Source organism: Gigantopelta aegis, chromosome 3 (assembly GCF_016097555.1).
Source record: "Gigantopelta aegis isolate Gae_Host chromosome 3, Gae_host_genome, whole genome shotgun sequence".
Lineage (NCBI taxonomy): Eukaryota > Metazoa > Mollusca > Gastropoda > Neomphalida > Peltospiridae > Gigantopelta > Gigantopelta aegis.
In genome coordinates, this window is record NC_054701.1 from 20450227 (window position 1) to 20468914 (window position 18688).

At 34.2% G+C, this 18688-nt stretch overlaps 1 protein-coding gene across 6 annotated transcripts in view; it reads right to left on the bottom strand.

The window, feature by feature from the left end:
- Window positions 1-886: 886 nt before the first annotated feature.
- The window catches only part of LOC121367673 (RNA-binding protein cabeza-like), a 30837-nt gene continuing 13035 nt past the window's right edge, over window positions 887-18688 (bottom strand). For 2 of the 6 annotated variants that reach the window (XM_041491984.1, XM_041491982.1), the window contains exons 7-18: window positions 18028-18172; window positions 17728-17806; window positions 11196-11233; window positions 8311-8331; window positions 7393-7499; window positions 6894-7023; window positions 6100-6180; window positions 3620-3646; window positions 3250-3352; window positions 2689-2771; window positions 1728-1914; window positions 887-1123 (exon numbers count right to left, since the gene is read on the bottom strand). In XM_041491984.1, the coding sequence (XP_041347918.1) occupies window positions 1084-1123; window positions 1728-1914; window positions 2689-2771; window positions 3250-3352; window positions 3620-3646; window positions 6100-6180; window positions 6894-7023; window positions 7393-7499; window positions 8311-8331; window positions 11196-11233; window positions 17728-17806; window positions 18028-18172 (1041 nt within the window). In that variant the 3' untranslated portion in view covers window positions 887-1083. Of the gene's footprint in view, window positions 1124-1727; window positions 1915-2684; window positions 2772-3249; window positions 3353-3619; window positions 3647-6099; window positions 6181-6893; window positions 7024-7392; window positions 7500-8310; window positions 8332-11195; window positions 11234-17727; window positions 17807-18027; window positions 18173-18688 lie in introns of all 6 variants that reach the window. The other 4 variants (XM_041491985.1, XM_041491987.1, XR_005957410.1 and 1 more) reach the window with 3 other exon arrangements.

Sequence of the window (18688 nt, forward strand, 5' to 3'; positions counted from 1 at the left end):
AATGAATGTGGTAAATTCAGATTGATAAGGGGTGAAAAATAAATGGAATCACCTACAATTTATATAAATACATTCAAGGTGAAATTAAAAGTTTAACACCACCACCAAATCACAAATATCAATCATCGGCTGTACGATAATTTTGACAGGAGGAAACCTACTACATTTTTCCATTTGTAGCAAAGGATCTTTTTAACACTTCAGGGCTGCATTCAGCCAGACCGAGTGGGGAAACGTTAGCTAGACTGGTTTATGCACTACAGTAAACCAAATGGCCACATTTGAAACCAATCAAACAGTTCGTGAAATGTTTGCTGCCTGAACTTAGCGCAGGTGAGCTCTCTGACCACGATTGTAGGTGAAGTTTCTATTTGGTTCAGTATATTTGCTGGATTGTATCATTATCACATCTGCCTGCCTTTTAGTAGACTAGGCAGAGACCATTTATATTTCAAAAAAAAAAATTCTTCATAGCCTTCATGATGTAAATATGCTAACCTAGTACAGACTAGCATCTTGGTATACGGTCCACAGACAGGTTTTAACCCAGCATATTTATACTTCAATGTCCAACTCTTGATCTATTGTTCCAGTTTTGCAATTAACAGCTAGGAACCTCTTAAGTGCACTGTCCCAGACAGCACAAGACAAACTCAGACAAACCAGTTGTAAAACACTAACTAAATTATCCCATGGGTTCACCAAGGGGAATTGATCCAATAATCCATCCATGCTTCAGATGGACATTTACCAACTAGCTATGTACATCTTGCTTTCTCCATTGATAAAAGACAACACATGTTCGTTTGTGAAAATGAAAATGTAATTTGTCTTTATGACATGCTACAATAAACAAAATAGAACTAAAAATAATGACAAGTCATGATGACAATATGTACATTCTTTTTTTTAATGAGGCTTACAAACTGCAGTGAAATCGAAGTAACACGATGGGGATGATTTCGGATAAAAGTCAGTTGAATTGTATGCAAAATGATATCTAGTAAAACAGATAATACAATAAAAACAATACAGGTAAAGACACAAGACACGTAACAGCGAGTGATGAGATTATTCCAGGTCTTAATAGGGCTTCGGTCTTCGGTCTCCACGGTCCATTTGTCTGCAAAAAGAGATGAACAGGAAACTTTAATAAGGTTTAATACTTCAGCAATGAAAAGTGTGACATTTATCAACCAATACACTAATTTAAAACCTGAAATATTTTATCTGCTGCTGACTCCCACCCCCCACCACAGGCCACAATTATATAAAATCTGAAATAAATCCCAAAATTTTCAAGTTTTCCATCTCCATTTTTCTATCGTCATTGGACAATAAAATGAAGACAGTCTACCATAGAACATCAAAATTACTATCTATGTCTAAGAAACACAACAACAGACCTAACAAGATATGAACAAATTGCAATGTGATTAACAAATGAAAATTAACAACTATGCAGACCTTTGAAAAATAGGAGCACGATAGTTTCATCTGTGCGTCAAGTATAGCTTTGCATAACCCATTTTTTGTTCGTGCATTGAATTTATTACATCATTTACATGGTCATGACAGGTTATGTAAAAATTAAATGGGTTACCCGAATTTGTTTTTGCATAACCCATAAATGGTTTACGCAAATTTTCCAGCCTGATTATGACCAAGATAAACACCAGTAACAAACCTGCGCCATTACGAAATGATCAAACTGTAAAACAACGTACCTGCTACCCCCGTCGCGTCCTCTGTCTCCTCCCCGACCATACCCGCCACGGCCTCCTCTGTCGTAACCACCACGACCCCCACGGTCATACCCACCACGCCCACCTCTGTCATATCCTCCACGGCCTCTACCACGGCCTCCGCCTCCGCCTCCGCCTCCGCCTCCACCTCCACCTCCACCTCCACGACCTACAAATACAAACAATTATTGATGCTGGTTCATTATGTCTTTATACAGTTAGACAATGTCAGGGTTAATCACACGGTAACAAATGTATGGTTTTAGTAAGTTTATATACAATTTATTATAACTAGGCAAGTCAAAATAAAGTTTAATTTAATTAGGTTATGTAATGAATCATGTTTAATTATATTAATATTATCATTAATGTATAATTATGTAACAGTCAACATATTTATTATTTTCCTAATGGTCTATGGCCGAAATGCCATGGAACAGACAACACTTAACCTTCTGACTACTGTTGATTAAAATTAGACAAAAAATTGAAAAAAACGTCACATTTACTTTGGGGCATTTGTGGCCAGCTGTCCAGTATTTATGTTCATCATTCCCGGTAAGTGGTTTTCTGACCAAAATTGAAAACACAATATTTGGTGATTTTCAGTGTTGGTTAAATGATCAAATTTATTATCAAATCAGCTGTCACAATCAGCTATCGATTCCTGAAAATGACTGCAACATGCTGCCACTGTTGTCAAGCGAAAATACTTTCCGAAAACTTCTTTAAAAAAAAATTCCAAGGTATTTTTCATTGAAAAAAGAAAGAAAAAAAAAAAAGTCATTATATTATATTTTGCTTTCTTTCGAGTGTCGTGTGCAAAACGGCAGGAAGTATGAATTGGGGAATGCAATGTATGCGTGACGCGGGGCAAGATATCTTACCTGCAGTAGTCAGAAGGTTAAACATTCTTTTTTTTATTTAAAATGAATACACGTACCACCATCATCAAGTCCATCTGGCTTGGGTGTGTTACAAAGATTACATTCATTCCGCCATCCAAAGTTATTGTTACTGCAGTCACTGTCAAAATAGAGAGAAAACACCTTTTACAAATATGAAAGCAAACTGCAATAATTGCATGTTCCTATTAATAACGAGTATAGTATATGAAGATTTGTATCAGTTTCCTTTGTTATCATGTTGAAGGTAACTAGCCAAAAGCAAAAGTTACTAAAATTCAAATCAAATGCTGCGACAGGTCAATAAACACTGAGATAAACATCCATATACACTGTAAATCAGGCTTCAATGATTCAATGCAATAAATGGAGCTAGTGCAAAAACTAAACAATGAAGAAAAACCTGATTCGTCAGGACAAGACCCTATATGTGTGGCAAACAAATTCTCTATTTTCACTATCGACTACATTAATATCAAATGCTACTAGAACTTGTGAATTCCCACAACGTATAATTATTATCTGAATACTGAAATTTTATTTTCTAATAAATGTTATTGGACTGCAATTAAAACCCCAGAACCGTGCACTGTACTCACGGGTTAGGGCAGTCCCAGTCTCCCTGCTGTCTGTCACCTCCCTGACCACCCCCTCGTCCTCTACCACCCCCACGACCTCCTCCGCCACCACCTCCAAATCCACCTGGAAGAAAAAACAAATTGTCATATCAACCTGGAACATGCATATTTATTTTCAGTATTGTTCATACTTACCACTTAAGTTGAGTGACATTAATAATATTTAAACATTCAAATAATTTCAAACAAAATTATTCTCCATTACTATGGCTAATTGTTGGATTTATAATTTTAAATAATGAAACGGTTACATTCTTGAAATACCACACACAAAAATGCCTTTATAATATGATTTTATGAGTGCTTAAATTAGCACTGAAACAGATTTTACCTCTTCCTCCACCTCTACCTCCACCACCTGCAAAATAATAGAGAGAAAAAGTTTCTTTCACTCAAGAACAGACACCCTTTACTCAGATTTATATACACAAACACCACAGTTAAACACAATTTATATTAAAAACACTAAAACACTAAAACTAGGGTTATTTTAATAGAAGAGAAACAACATTCACACTTTTGAACTAGGTTTTAGATATATAAATATTTACTTAGTGTAAGTGTAATCGTGTACAATATTTCTTTGTGAATGCATCAAGGACATCATTAGTAATGGGCAGGCTGATTTTTTTGGCAAATTTATATTTGCAGAGTATTGAGTTTTAATTGAATGCTTCTCAACAGAATGTTGATATTTTCACAATATATTTGCATAAGTTGAACTTAATTGACTGTATGTCAATACTTAACATAAGCAATGAAATCGTGTCTTTCTTGGGTTTCACAATAAACCCGATTCTGTCACGACATTTATAGCAGACTGCACAAAAACAATCTACCATGATAAGACGCCCATAGCATTTTCACTTTCTCTTTATACTTTATAACATGCACAATGTCTCGTATATCAACAACTGTTATCCCTTGCTACTAATGGAAACTGGCCTAGGTGGTGAAGTGATCAAGACATCAAAGATGAGGTGGGTAGTTACTGTTTTCACCCAGGACAGCATGCTTGAACCGTAATTGGATATTAGCATAAAAATAAGTTGAAATAAATAATAAACACTAATGGAAAAATGTAGCGAGGTTCCTCTATACATCATAATTATCATGTTTGACATCCAATAGCTAAAGTGATGCCATTAACCCTTTAACCGCTGAGGTTGCAACATTGCGACGAAAAAAGTTTGGTGCTTGCTCGTCTTACTCGGGTAGTCAATCGAACGCACTCGCTAATATAACTACTTCCGGAAAATGGCGGAAACATTTACAAACATTTTGATATATTACAGTCGATTGTTTTGAACATAAATGTGGTTAGAATGTGTGTTTAAAGTGAGGGGTTGATGGCAGGTAAACGATTTACAGTAAACGAAGTGTTAGGCTTTATTCAAGCCGATACGGACAGTGGCAGTGAACCAGAAAGTGGAATTTCCAATGAGGGATGGACCGATAATGATACAGAAAGTGATAATGAATCATGTCTTGATCCCACCCCAACCCCAAAAAGACGTACACAGTTGAGGGGTCGGGGTCAGAGTCGGACTAGAGGACGTGGTCGTTCCAAGTGGGCGTGGTCAGGCTAGAGGTCGAAGCCAGAGACGGGTTAGGACCCAGAGAGGAAGAGGGATAAGCCAAACTGAAAACTCGAACCCTGATCAGGTATATCAAAGTCAGTGAGAGAGTTTGGTAAATGTGGAACAATACGAAACATGGATAAAACATTTTGATGAAAACAGTGGCTTTACGGATAAGGAAAATTTCCATGATGTTCAAATAACCCCTATCCAATTTTTTTTAGAGAATAAATGATTATGATTTCTGGTATTTATTAGTGAATGAAACTAACAGATATGCTAATAAATTTCTTGAAAATAATAATTTCAAGCCTCATTCAAGATTTCAAGCCTGGCGTCAAGTTATTATCCCTGATATGAAAGCATTTGTTGCGCTGTTGCTCGCAATGGGCATTGTCCAAAAACATGAGCTCGGGCATACTGGGAAACACACTGGCTCATGATACACCCGGATTTGCTAAAGTTATGCAAAGAAATCGGTTTGAATTGATACTGTCATTGTTTTGAAAGGTATCACTCTCAAGGATTACAAAGTGTGCCATTTGAACATGTAATACATATTGTTGACCTTCGTCATTTCGTGTGTTGAAACAATGACATATAAATGCTAATATTCCCAGTGTAGAGGTACTACTTGTTTTATATTTGTGTTTGCAATTAATTCTAGTATTTGTTAGCATTACAAGTTTTTTTAATTATGAGCAAAATCAATGATTTTCCCAGATTCTTATGGGAAAAAAAATCACAAATTTTTCAATATGTAGCTCAAGATTTGCCAAAAAGTAGGTCAAATATAATTATGTCAAATATTTTTTTACCAATAAATACATCTGGGTATGCTGATCAAAATTTGTTATGTTCTAAGAGATCCGAGTTAGTGATTGCTTGCTATTTTCTATGAACAAGGATACCTGAAAAATCAGAAAATCCACACAAAAAAAACTTGGCGGTTAAAGGGTTAAACACAAACTTTCAATAACATCATTGTAAAAACATTTCTATAATGTGTGAACAATGAGTAGTTTGGTTCTAAAACTGTTGACCTAGCCCTGTGCTTGAAAAACTTTTAGATTTAAGGCTTAAGAATCTCACTTATACAATAAGCACATAAGAATCTCACTTATACAATGAGCACATAAGAATCTCACTTATACAATGAGTACATAGGTAAAGTCTGGATGTTTTATAAGCACAGGTCCTGATCTTTATAAAGCCCTTTATTTTCTCTTACTTCCTCCTCGGCTGGTTCCAAACTGACTCACAGGTCTCTGAGCAAGTTCAACTTTTATTGTGTTGCCTTTGAAGTCCTTTCCTGAAACACATGATGAAATATTGGTAAAAAAATTCTGATAAAAAGACAAAAGGGTTAACAATAAGAAAGAAAAAGGGTACAAGTGAGGTAAATAATACGTCTGTCAGGAGCCAGATGGAGACACACACAAATTATTGAATATCTTATATAAACTGATAAACAAGATATGCCCTGGACAAAGATTTTTTCAGTAATGTGTGAAAAGTAGGTCGCTATGACCTAGTTGTGGTACATGACATAACATTATCCCATGTTGTATTTGCATGCAAGGTTTGATGATCCTATATGAACTAATAAAGATATGCTCCACACAATGATTTCCTTTAATGTGCAGCAATGTGTGAAATGTAGGTCGCAGTGAACTAGTTATACACCAAAATCCCAAGTTGTACTTGCACAAGTTTGATGATCCTATATGAATTGATGAGAAAAATATGCCCATAAACGAAACATGTATGAACAAACGGACGAATACCATACCATATGACCATCAAAGACTGGTGTAAAATAGACACCAAGAACTACCGTCCACCTCTTTAACAGAAACCTTAGTTTGACAGAGATACACAGAAATTAATCAAAATTAGAGAACTAAAAGTAATATAGTGGGAGATGTTTGTGTTCAGCAGAGCAAAATATTGGACAAACATCTCAGCCAACACACACATCAATAATAACATTTGCCGGCTATGAAAACTTGTAAAATAACCAACCATTGAACCAGTCAATGGCAGCCTTTGCTGTATCTGGGTCATCAAATGTGACTGTAGCCTCCCCCTTGGGTGTGCCAGTCATCTTGTCCTTGTAGATCCACACCTTGGGCTTGCCAGACCTCTTGTCTGTCTGGAAACACAAACAAACCAATATTAAACAGAGGAAAGGAATGTGTCATGAATGACATCAACATATTTATCACATTTAAATACAGTCTTCGCTAGGAAAGGTGAATGGTCACTCCCTCCAACTCACCTATTAATTTTATCAGGATTCTGAACATTCTAGTTTCTGGGTCAGAAGTTTTAACTTTATGAGATGAAATCCCACAAATCAACAAGTTCAATGCCTGGAAATGATCCACTGAAGGTGATCTATCACTTCCTGGTCCAAAACTTATTATATACAATCATAATGAATAGCCATGTGTGTGTAAAAAGCTAGTTACAAATTCACTGTTATGCACCATCAGAAAGTAAACTATAACAAATATTTCACCTTGATGACACCGATACTGCCGAAGTGCGTGACCACAGCATCTTCTTCCACCTGATCTCCCATGCCCGACACGAAGATAGTGTCCTGCTGGGTTTCCATTTCACGTCCTACAAACATACATTTCACACCGATTTAAAATCCTACAAACAAATATTGTTCAGAACATTGACTTAAAATCCTACAAATAAATATTGTTCAGAACACTGATTTAAAATCCTACAAATATTTTTCAGAACATTGCTTTAAAATCCTAGAAACAACAAATACTTTTCAGACTATTGCTTATCCTAGAAACAATATGTTTCAGAACATTGCTTTAAAATCCTACAAAGCACATATATACATTTCAGAACATTGCTTTAACCATTTCACCAAATTATTTTTTGTTTGTTACTTCTTTATTAACTTTTATTATTTTATTAAATGATGCAGGAATGAGGTCTCGAGTAAAATCTATGAACTGACTGGATCTCAATCATAATATGCAAACTTCAGTTACCTCCCCCCATTGTAACCTTGAAGACGTTTGTTTTGTTTAATGACATCACTAGAGCACATTGATTAATCATCGGCTATTGGAAGTCAAACATGTATAATTCTGACGAAGTAGTCATCAGAGAAAATCACTTACATGCTTCCTAATGCAGCAAGGGATCTTTTATATACATATACTTTCCCACAGACAAGAAAGCACATACCATGGCCTTTGACTAGTAGTGGTGCACTGGTTGGAACAAGAAAACCCCAATCAGTTGAATGGATCCACTGAGGTAATTCGATTCTGCAAAACAAGCACCTCAAGCGAGCATCAAATCCTGCCCCTTGCAACACTGAAATGTGTTTCTCCATTATTGTAATAAATGAACACTAGAAACTGTCCCAGTGTTCAAGAATAAAAATTTAAATTGTTTTACTCACCTCCTCCACTAGAGCTCCCACCTGTAAAATACACAGAAAATTGATTAATATAAACACAGGTTGATCAACAACAATACACCTATCAACAAGTATATTTCAAGAAAAAATTAATGATTTTATAGTGTCTCACATTGAGATGGCAGAAGCATTTTACTCTCTTTACCAAATAATATTAAAAATTTTTAAATTATACATAGGTCAACAACTATCACAAGTAGAATTAAATTTTCAATAATATATTAGCAACACTGAGCATTTGTATTATAAATATTTAGTTTTATTAAACCACCTTTGATTAAAAAAAATTAATGCTATTGCCAATGAAATGCAATCAATCTTCTACCATGGAACATTTTTATCACATTTCACAATTATTATTTACAACACCCAGTGTCAATGTGAAGGTATTAAACATTGTAATAGTTGTGGCCTTTATGAGCATGCAACAACCTGGATGAAGTTTATACCATGTGCCATTATTTTTTTTAGACATTTTAAATAATGAATGTTACAACTCAACATGTAAGCAATGTGTCAGGGCTTATCATTCCCTTTTAGTAAAATATTGAACCACATGCTACACAAATATCTCACAACCAAATCCTTTACACGGACTACCTTCGTTGTAGATTGAGCGATAGAGCTTGAGCTCTACTGTTCTTAAACCCACCACTTATTCATAACACACTACCTCATATTAAACACAATTTCTTGTTCCTGTATAGTAACACACAAGCAATATACACCATTTGTCCACAGTATTTCTTGCTTTAAGTACCAATGTTGAACTGATCTGTACACACATCTTATGATCAGTCATATCGCAAGTATTCCTTTTTTTATTTATTATTATTACTCTTTTCTTTAAAAATACACACCATCTTGCCGTAAATATGACTGCACACACACATTTGTTTTAGATATATGCATTCTTTTACCTCCATTTACCAAATCTCCAATTATCATAGAACTACTAATTTTACAAGTGCAAATTAATAAAGTATACAGTATTTATTAACGACTAGTTAATAAATCTGCACCACTAATTTTATACTTTTGTACGTTCCCCAACAAAAACAAAAAAACCCCAACAATTGCTGTAAATCTTGTTTAGATATCACACATCCCAACAGGTTCAAATATAGGCAAGTCTTATCACAATTGTTTATATTTATCTTTATCTTTATTTTGACATATCTAATTGTTGAACATTATTACAGGTCACACATCTCCCCATATTTTACCCAAGCTGTCCACGCTGAATGGCCACAGCTTGAAATAAATGGGGAACAAAAGAACCACTGAATGAATAGAATAGTCTTCTGTTGATCATGATATAACAATGCATTTGTTTTATTTAGTATTCAATACCACATGCAAAGCATTTTGGTAAATATTGGAAAAATTATCAATTTTATTTAGCTGTAATCATATCTCAAGCATAAGACAACAATCTTTCAACCATTTGTACTAATCGTCATACACCGTACTCAAAGCAGACAGGTTATCCCATCCAACTGTTTATTTTATTACATATCTAGTAGAGGATACCATAGATTTAATACAATGGAATGACTTCTAATTAAGCTAATCCACTCTTGACTGTCCAGGATAAATGTGGCATTGTCGATAACCAAGCAGTTATAACCATGGTATTTCTATGGCACCTCTAAGGCAAACCACAAATGTTACAAGTCACAAGATATTCTCATGTTTTTTGTTTACTTTTTTTTATACTAGTCCAAAGAACAGTAGTATTATTTACAACTTAAACTTTTGCATTTGCTTTTTCTAGTAACCAACCTTAATTCACATATAATGGTTAATATACAATATATTTAACATTCACAAAACAATGAACACATTTTATTATGGTGATGGAGGGGTTGGTTGAAAATAGTCCTTATTTTTGTGCAAACGAAAAAATTTTATGACCAAGTTTAGCAACTCCATTAAGTTGCATTTTCTGTACCCACCCATACCGATTTAGTCCGATCATCTCAATTTGAGATCGGATTATGCTATTATCAAAGTTAAATACCTTTTCTACCAGTTGATGTACAGTAAACACCAAACAAAATATAGAACAGTTGAAAAACCTGGATCCCAATATACTAACTCCCAGATAAATAGTTTAGTATTGAAATATTACAAAATATACACACCAATCTTTTAAACTGAATGCTTTCAGGTTTTTCAATCGATGTATGAATAAACCAATTCTATTTTTTATTTACAAACTGTACAAGAACACTTAGAAAGTTTTTGTGGGGAAGAGCATTTATAATACTTCCAAATTAGTTTCCTACAAAAGACATCTCCATGCTTAAAAGTTCCCTTGTGTACACTGGAGATCAAATATCGGATCAGAGTATCACAAACTGCAATGAAAAGACTGGTTTCTTTCACTAGATGCCTGAACTGTGTATGGATATAGGCACGCAAACAAAATTACCACCTCCTCAGAGTTTAATGCCCTCCTCTTGTAATTACATATCTGAATAACAGTTGAAATCAATTCATATGATGAAAGAAAAAACATGCTACCCATTTCAATAGGCTGATATATTATTTACTAGGTGTAGAAAATCTCTCTTAAAAACAAAGTATATAAAAAAAAAAATTATGTTCCAAGAGACAACTAAAATCGGTCTATAATAACCAAACTGCACGTTGTTCAAGTTAATCAATCCCACAGATGAAATGTCACTCATTTCTTCATAGATGTTAAAAAGTATTGTATATTTGTTTTCTAAAGCACTGCCATCTTGCCTATGGTAGTTTGGGTTCATTTATTATAAAAGACATGCTCTTCCCCTTACAATAGTCAAATAGTAAATTGCACAGGTCACGGGATGAAAGACGTCCCTGATCCTCGCACTTACCACTTCCATAACCTTTGTTGAAACCTCCGCGGCCGCCGCTGTAACAATTAGACGATGGATGAGTTACATATTCCACACCGGGTCATTCATAAAGGTAGTACAGCAGGCTATGCAACCAGCGTCAACACGCTTTTATTACACCAGGTGTTTTGGTTTTGGGTTTTTTAAATCTTTTTTTTTTGCTTTTAAAAAATATATAAAACCACCAATCCTTCGCAAAGAAATACCTTGTTGCTCAATCGGGCAACGTTCAATATTGTACCAGTTTTTGAAAATGTACCTAACTGTGGCTCTGATATGTCTATGCAAGTACACTATTACAAATCATTTGATAAAAAAAAAACATCCATATAAATAACAGTAATATCACTAATATTAGTATGACACTAACAATATCTGCGAATATATCTGAATATATAATTTAAGCATGCTTATTAGTGGTAATAGGACATACTACACGCCATATATTAAAAGTTGATATATCATACACAAAAGTCCAAACGTCTAACCAAATAATAAAAAACCTTTAAAGGATAAAGGAGTTGAAACCTGTTAAAAAAAAAAAAAAATCTTGCTGTAATACAATTTTTCAATATAGAACAGAAGCTGATCAATGACCAGAATCTTCCTTTAAACATCAATAACTATTGATAAATGTCATCAAGATTTCAAATAGCAGGTACAAATAAAATTATAGGAGTTGATGCTCATCACTTTTTCTTCTTACGAGAACAATAATGAACAAGCATTCTAACACATTCAAATACATTATCAGCATGCACAAAGAAAATCATAAAAATATTAACATCCAGCTGGCAAACATTTTAATTGTATTTGATAATTATTATTAAACAGTTAGCACACCCCTCCCACACCTATCACTAACATTGGTGTACGCTGTGTGCAAAGAATTATGTATTGGGCATTAAGTCATTAAGAACAGAAATAGCAGGTGACAATGAAATAACAGCCAGCTATTACGGTCTGCTTTGAATGTCATGTGAGCTAAACAAATGGACACCAAAACCAAACAATGACACAATTACCAGCTAACAGGAAGCAATCGGGAATCTGCTTTCAAATGAATATCAACCTATCACTTATCTGTCATCTGGGAAGCATGTATTCCTTATAATCCTATAAACGTAACAAAACATCCATTAATATCCTTGTTGGGGGAAAGTGTGGATGTTGTGTTACTTCCCACTTTCTTACGGGGAGACAGGCAAATATATAATGTGGTGGGGGGAGAAGGGAGGTATCATTGATGAACACAGCCCCATGCCATTGCCTGCTGGCTACGCTAGTGCTTATTAATGACATTCCTGAAAAAAAATTGTGCACTTTCTTGATGAAACACTGGATGAAATATTTTTTTCAGCCATTTTGGTGGTGGGGGGATGATTTAAAATCATGCCATTTTACTTTTGCATTCAATTAACAAAAACTTTAAAACACATTCAATTCAGGTCTCTGAGAATTAAACTTCTGCGTAACCTTTAAGTGTAACCCTTGATGTAAATTATTTCCCATAATGAGCTAATAAAACTATCATTCTCACCATTTTCAGAGATCTGTCATTCATTTGTCATATTTTGTCCATGAAAATCTTAATCAACCAGTGATGAATGAATTAAGCTTGAGGAAAAAATGCAGAAACTATTTTATGTGCATTTGGGTGGGGGATTTTGCTCAACAATGACTGACATGTACTAGTTTCTGTACTAAGCAAACAAGTACTTTCTCTAAAGTGGACGCATTAGTCATATAGTTATGGCCCCTTGTCTGCAACATGGAACCGTTTCTGGTGGTGGTTACAAAATAACATCATAGGACTTAATTATATAATACCCAACATCTCTCTTCTAAACATTGTCTATTAAGACAATCTATCAAAGAGACAGAAATAAGCTTTTCTTTATTCAGTTCTATTACTTTTAAACATTTCAACTGTGCACACTACATATAAACAATCACACTATTTTTTTAAATAAAAACAGAATGCATAAATTTTTAATATTGCATACTGCTAATAATTTTACTTACTAATAACACATCAATTGCATGGCAAACTTATTCATGTAAAAACACTTCTCACTTTAACAGACAGCCCAATGGAGATCTTCAGCATCAATGCTCTAATAAAAGGCCGATTGTATCCAATAATGATCCAACATTGTTTTCATCATGATCACTCAAAATATTCAGGGTACATTACTTTATGGCAGCGTTAATCTTAGGATTAGAAACTTGTTTTTATTTTAACTAACTTTGGTAAAGGGGCACATTATTCCAAAATGATGTCTATTGCCAAAAAATACTGAAAATTATTCCGAATATAATCATTAAGTAGGCCACAGCACGAAGTGCATCTGAAACAAAAATCAGGCAACACTAAAATCTTAAATTCTAAATAAATCTGGAAGATTCTCATCTATGAATATTTATAGCCAACTGCAAATCTTCAAGTATTTTCCAGTCTTCCGGCATGAAATGTTATTTGTAGATCAAACCAGATCATCTTGTGATTTTAGAAATCAATTTATCACACACTAATAACCATGTGTATTCGGTTTATTAAAACATTTTTATTCTAGTTCTGTAAATTTATTCTAGTTCTTCTGTAAGAGCACTTCTCTGCTGTTAACACATCTTGTGGAAATTTTTCTTCATTCCAAAATAGGAACAAATTTTCTTTTGAACAGTATCCATTGGCTTTTTTAAGGTTCGTAAGTATACATATTTGATCTAGTCATGACATTTGTGATATATTTTGAATTCTTGCGATATATTTTGAATTAAAAGCAAACAGAAATATCTTCCAACCTGAAATAAAATAGCAAGCATTCTGAGAACTGCTAAAGGGGCGTTCTCATTATGCAGTTAGTCACACCGACTTGCAATTCAATTGTGTTGTGAGACCCCTGAAATCGGAACGACAAGTTTGCTCGGAATCGTACTTATTAGAACATTTCTCACAACAAATCGCAACAAGTCAGTGCAACAAATCGCATAAGGAGAACGCTGCTTAAAGCAATACATGTCCCCTACTACTGGGTCACACAATTTTATCACATCTCCTATGTTCAAGGGCTATAACTGTCAAAAATGGGTAAATCATTTGAAAAAATCGAATTCTACACGATAAAGCTATATACAAAATTTGAGGTCAGTATCTTGAGTATTTGCAAGAAGAAGAAGAAAAAAAAAGTCTGAAAAACTATGTGGGACAGGACGGAAACAAAACTGATAATCCCTTCCAATAGGGGACTAAAACACCCAACTCTAGTGATCACTGTACAAAATAAATCTAACTTATCTGATATTGTATTGAAATCAGATATCACAAATTCATGCATCATTTTTATCACATTCCACATCTCTATCCCCAGTTGTAACCATCTCTCAGGTCTTTGTGAGTTAGCAAACTGTTTTCAATCATTCTGTCAAAAACACTTATGTACCAGTGGAATGTACTCCTTAATATAATTTTATCATCTTCATTTTTATTTCTCCTTAATCTGCAGTTAAGTTTTGTTTACACCAGTCTGGACATTCATAATTAGTCTCGTCTCCGCTTCTATTACAGGAAACAAGGCATTCTTCTGTTGTCATCCTAAATATGACTGCCATAAACCACAGAGATATAACAACAAATACTGGTTGTTACCAAAAGTATATATAAAATACTGGTTACTAATTGTCTTATAGGTACACTTGAGATTTACATCGGTTGTGTCAAAGTACATTTTTATCAACATTCACTATATTTTTTTAAGATAACTATATTTTATAGATAACTACATAACTTTATGGAAAGAACACCATATTATAATACAACTAAAAATGTAAAGAGAAAAAAAGCAACTCTTTGAGCATCCTACTTTTTTTCCTTTACAAATACGCACCAAATATAACACACATTTCCGTTTTCAAAACTATAACTACTCAACCGAGCACTCTGCACTGTCCAGAATATTACAAATAACCATAACGATGTAAGAAACAACAGATAACTGACGTTTACCAATTGTTTCATAGCACAATGCATATGCATAACATTCAGAGCCACTGATAAATAAACCTTTGTCTTTGATAATCCCTGTCTAAACACTGAGTGGGAAAACTTATTGCTTTCAGGGTACTCACTGGACAAAAATAATAACAAAACTCAAAAGTGTGCAAAGCTAAACCGCATTTGTACGGAATGAAGTACCACATCTACTTGTTTCCAGCACAGTTAAATAGCCTATTAATTAACACAATAATAAAACAAAAAGATAATGTATCTTGATCTGTGATGAAAGCAACAGCATAAATAAAAGACGAAAAAATTCATTCTAAAAAAAAGAAAAAAGAAGCAATAAAATGAAAAGAAAGAAAGACAGACAAGAATTTTATGGAATTAAAATGTCTCACTTACCATAAACCAATTTAGTGTATTATGATGAACATCAATAAGTTTCACTGACCTAGGAACTAAGTTTGTGAGAAACCACTCTAAACATGAAACTTAAACACAAAAGTTTTATGCCGTCGTCGTAAAAGTAATACATAAATCTTGCCTTTTCACTTTGTATAGGCAAGACAAAAAACCTATTGTACTATGTCTGGGAAGACGAACACAGATCTTAATTTTTATAAAAATGCATGTCGAAATAGTCATGAGGAAAGAGACCACCACGTCTAATCTGCGTCATTAGCAACATATAAAATATATCAAACATTCAGTTAGGAATTCTGGAGACAGGAAAATCTCAAACCAAACAACTTGCCTAAAACCAGCCTTGGACAGTTTCAGACAAATATTTTAAGTGTTACCCACTCCCAGATTCCACTAAAAAAGATCACAAAAACAGGAGAGAAGAAAAAAAAAAAAAAGGATACTTCTGCAAAGATTATAGTTTATTATAATACACTAAAATGGGTCTTTTATTAACTAAAATTGAGAGAAAAATTTCTTTAAAATCCTGCGGGTTCTTTCACTTTTGTGGTTGTATATGTATTTCAATCTGCCCAGAGCTAAAAATGAAGCTTATTGAACACATTAAAATACATTAGTCAAGACTGTAGAAGTCAGCTGAACAGATTTCTACATAAGATATAGAATTCTGTCAAAACTTTCATAAGATATAGACACTGTCCCTGAATTATTCCAATCACACCACACACACAATGGGTATGACGATTTGTCTAATAGTTTTTAAATGCAATTTTACATACAAAACCGATTACTACTAAATGAATTCCTTATATTTGGTTGTCACAATATCATTTCATTATATTTTGTTGTGAATACCTTTCCAAAAAATGAGGCAGGTTACCATAAAAGAAAACAGTACAGATTTACTTCTCGAGTGTGGCCAACAGATAAGGCAGCCATATCCTTAACACAAAGACATTCAAGTTAAACCTAAGTGTCCAGTGAGTCCCATAAAAAGCATACAAACCACATTTGTTACACATTGTTTTCAATTTGTCATGTTTGTACTGGCGCCTTGCTCAGTGTTTCAAACCCTGCTAGAAATAAACAAGTTTTAAACATAAATATGCACACAAAGTTTGTCTCACAAAAAAATACACAACCATTTCATCTATTAAATTTAGTAAACCATATCATTGTTTCTCTTAGTACCTGCTTTGTTAATTTCATGATAAGCATGCTTGTTGTACATATTTACCACCATGTTTCTTTAATCAAATACTACAAATAATTATATTTTGTTTAGGCAAGATCGTAACCCAAGCTATCACTGAAATTTATCAAATGTAACTATGTACTTTGCAATACAAATAGAGAAAAGACGACCCATTCACTCATAACTATACCTGCTTTTTACCTGATGGATGAACCTATTTGAATGAGATATGACAAATGAAGGTAATATACCGATTAAAAACGGAATAGTCATGTCCCAAAGAAACACTCACTTCATTAAACCCACTGTCACCAAGCAATGTTTTATCCAAGGCATTCAGCAGGCCACCGGATTTGGCAAGTATGTGGGTCATTTCGTGCAACAATTTCAACGGATAACACACCACAGCATATTTCTTTTAACTTCTCGTCATTGTGATTTTAATTATCGTGTTTTGATATTACATTATGATGATGAAATTCTGGTCACTTATGAAAAGTAGAGTGGGAGATGATAATCGATGTTAAAATGTTAACGAGATTTCCTATTGCTTGGTAAATTCGGGTCTATCATGAAAACAAAACAATCTGAATGGCCAAAGCATTATGTTATTGACACACACATCACATTAAAACTCTCAAAAAGCTTGTTGCATGATGTGTATTCACACTTTCAAATCCAATAAACCAAAAGAAAATGACACTTATGTTGGAGAGACAGAAAAACCAGATGATTTTTCTTCACCAGTACTGTTTTGTGTATTAAGCTAAATATGTATGTCCTAGTTAGCTTACTTCATTTACAAATTGGATGGACAATTTTTCCCTCATCTACCCACCAGGATGTCTAAAATTTGTAGTCTTATCTATCCTAGGTTTTTTTTAAATACTCACCCACTGAATCCGCCACCACCGCTACCACCACGACTTCCCCCTCCACGGCTGCCGCCGCCGACACCACCACCACCACCATCTGAAATAGTAAATAAAATATGTTGTCTTAAAGGGGAACTGATAGTCTGTTTATAATTATTATGCTCTATCAGATTTGTTATCATTTTTATACTCTACATACAAGCAAATTTATTTAGTAAAGTAATTAACGGAATGTCAGTGTTTATGTACCAAAATGATAGATGGATGACAGACATTTCTGAAAATAAAGAAAAAGTAAGTATTAACACATTAACTCACCTCGGCTACCTCCGTCATAACTACCACCACCACCACCACTGCCACTTCCGCTTCTTTGACTATAAGAACTACCTCCATAGCTTCCACCGCCGCTTCCCCCGCCACTACCACCACCACCACTTCCTGAACCACCGCCGTATCCACCCTACAAAATAAAATAAACAAATAATTTATTGAAACACATGGTGAAAAATTCTTTATTTTTCTAAATAGTTGATTCCTGATTGGATCAAATTGGGAAGGGTTAAAGTTTATTTTGTTGAACACTACTAGAGCGCGTAGATTTATTAATCATCGGCTATTGGATGTCAAAACATTTGGCAATTTCGACAGTTTTAGAGAAAAAACCCACTACATTTTTCTATCAGTAGCATCTAATCAGATCAAGACAAAATCCATAAAAATCCCACAAATCCATCAGAGTTCGACAAATGCACTAGCCCTCGGTTCTGGCTAGTGGAAATTATCAACTGTATTACAGTAACACATCAGGCCAAAGCTTCTATGAGGAATCACGACTTTCTCAAACATTTGTCAAACACTGAATCCAAGAAATATTCTCACCCCCAAATACGAAAGGAGGAAATATTTTATTTAACAACACACTCAATACATTTTATCTACGGTTATATGGCGTCGGACCAAAGTACAAGTTGATAAA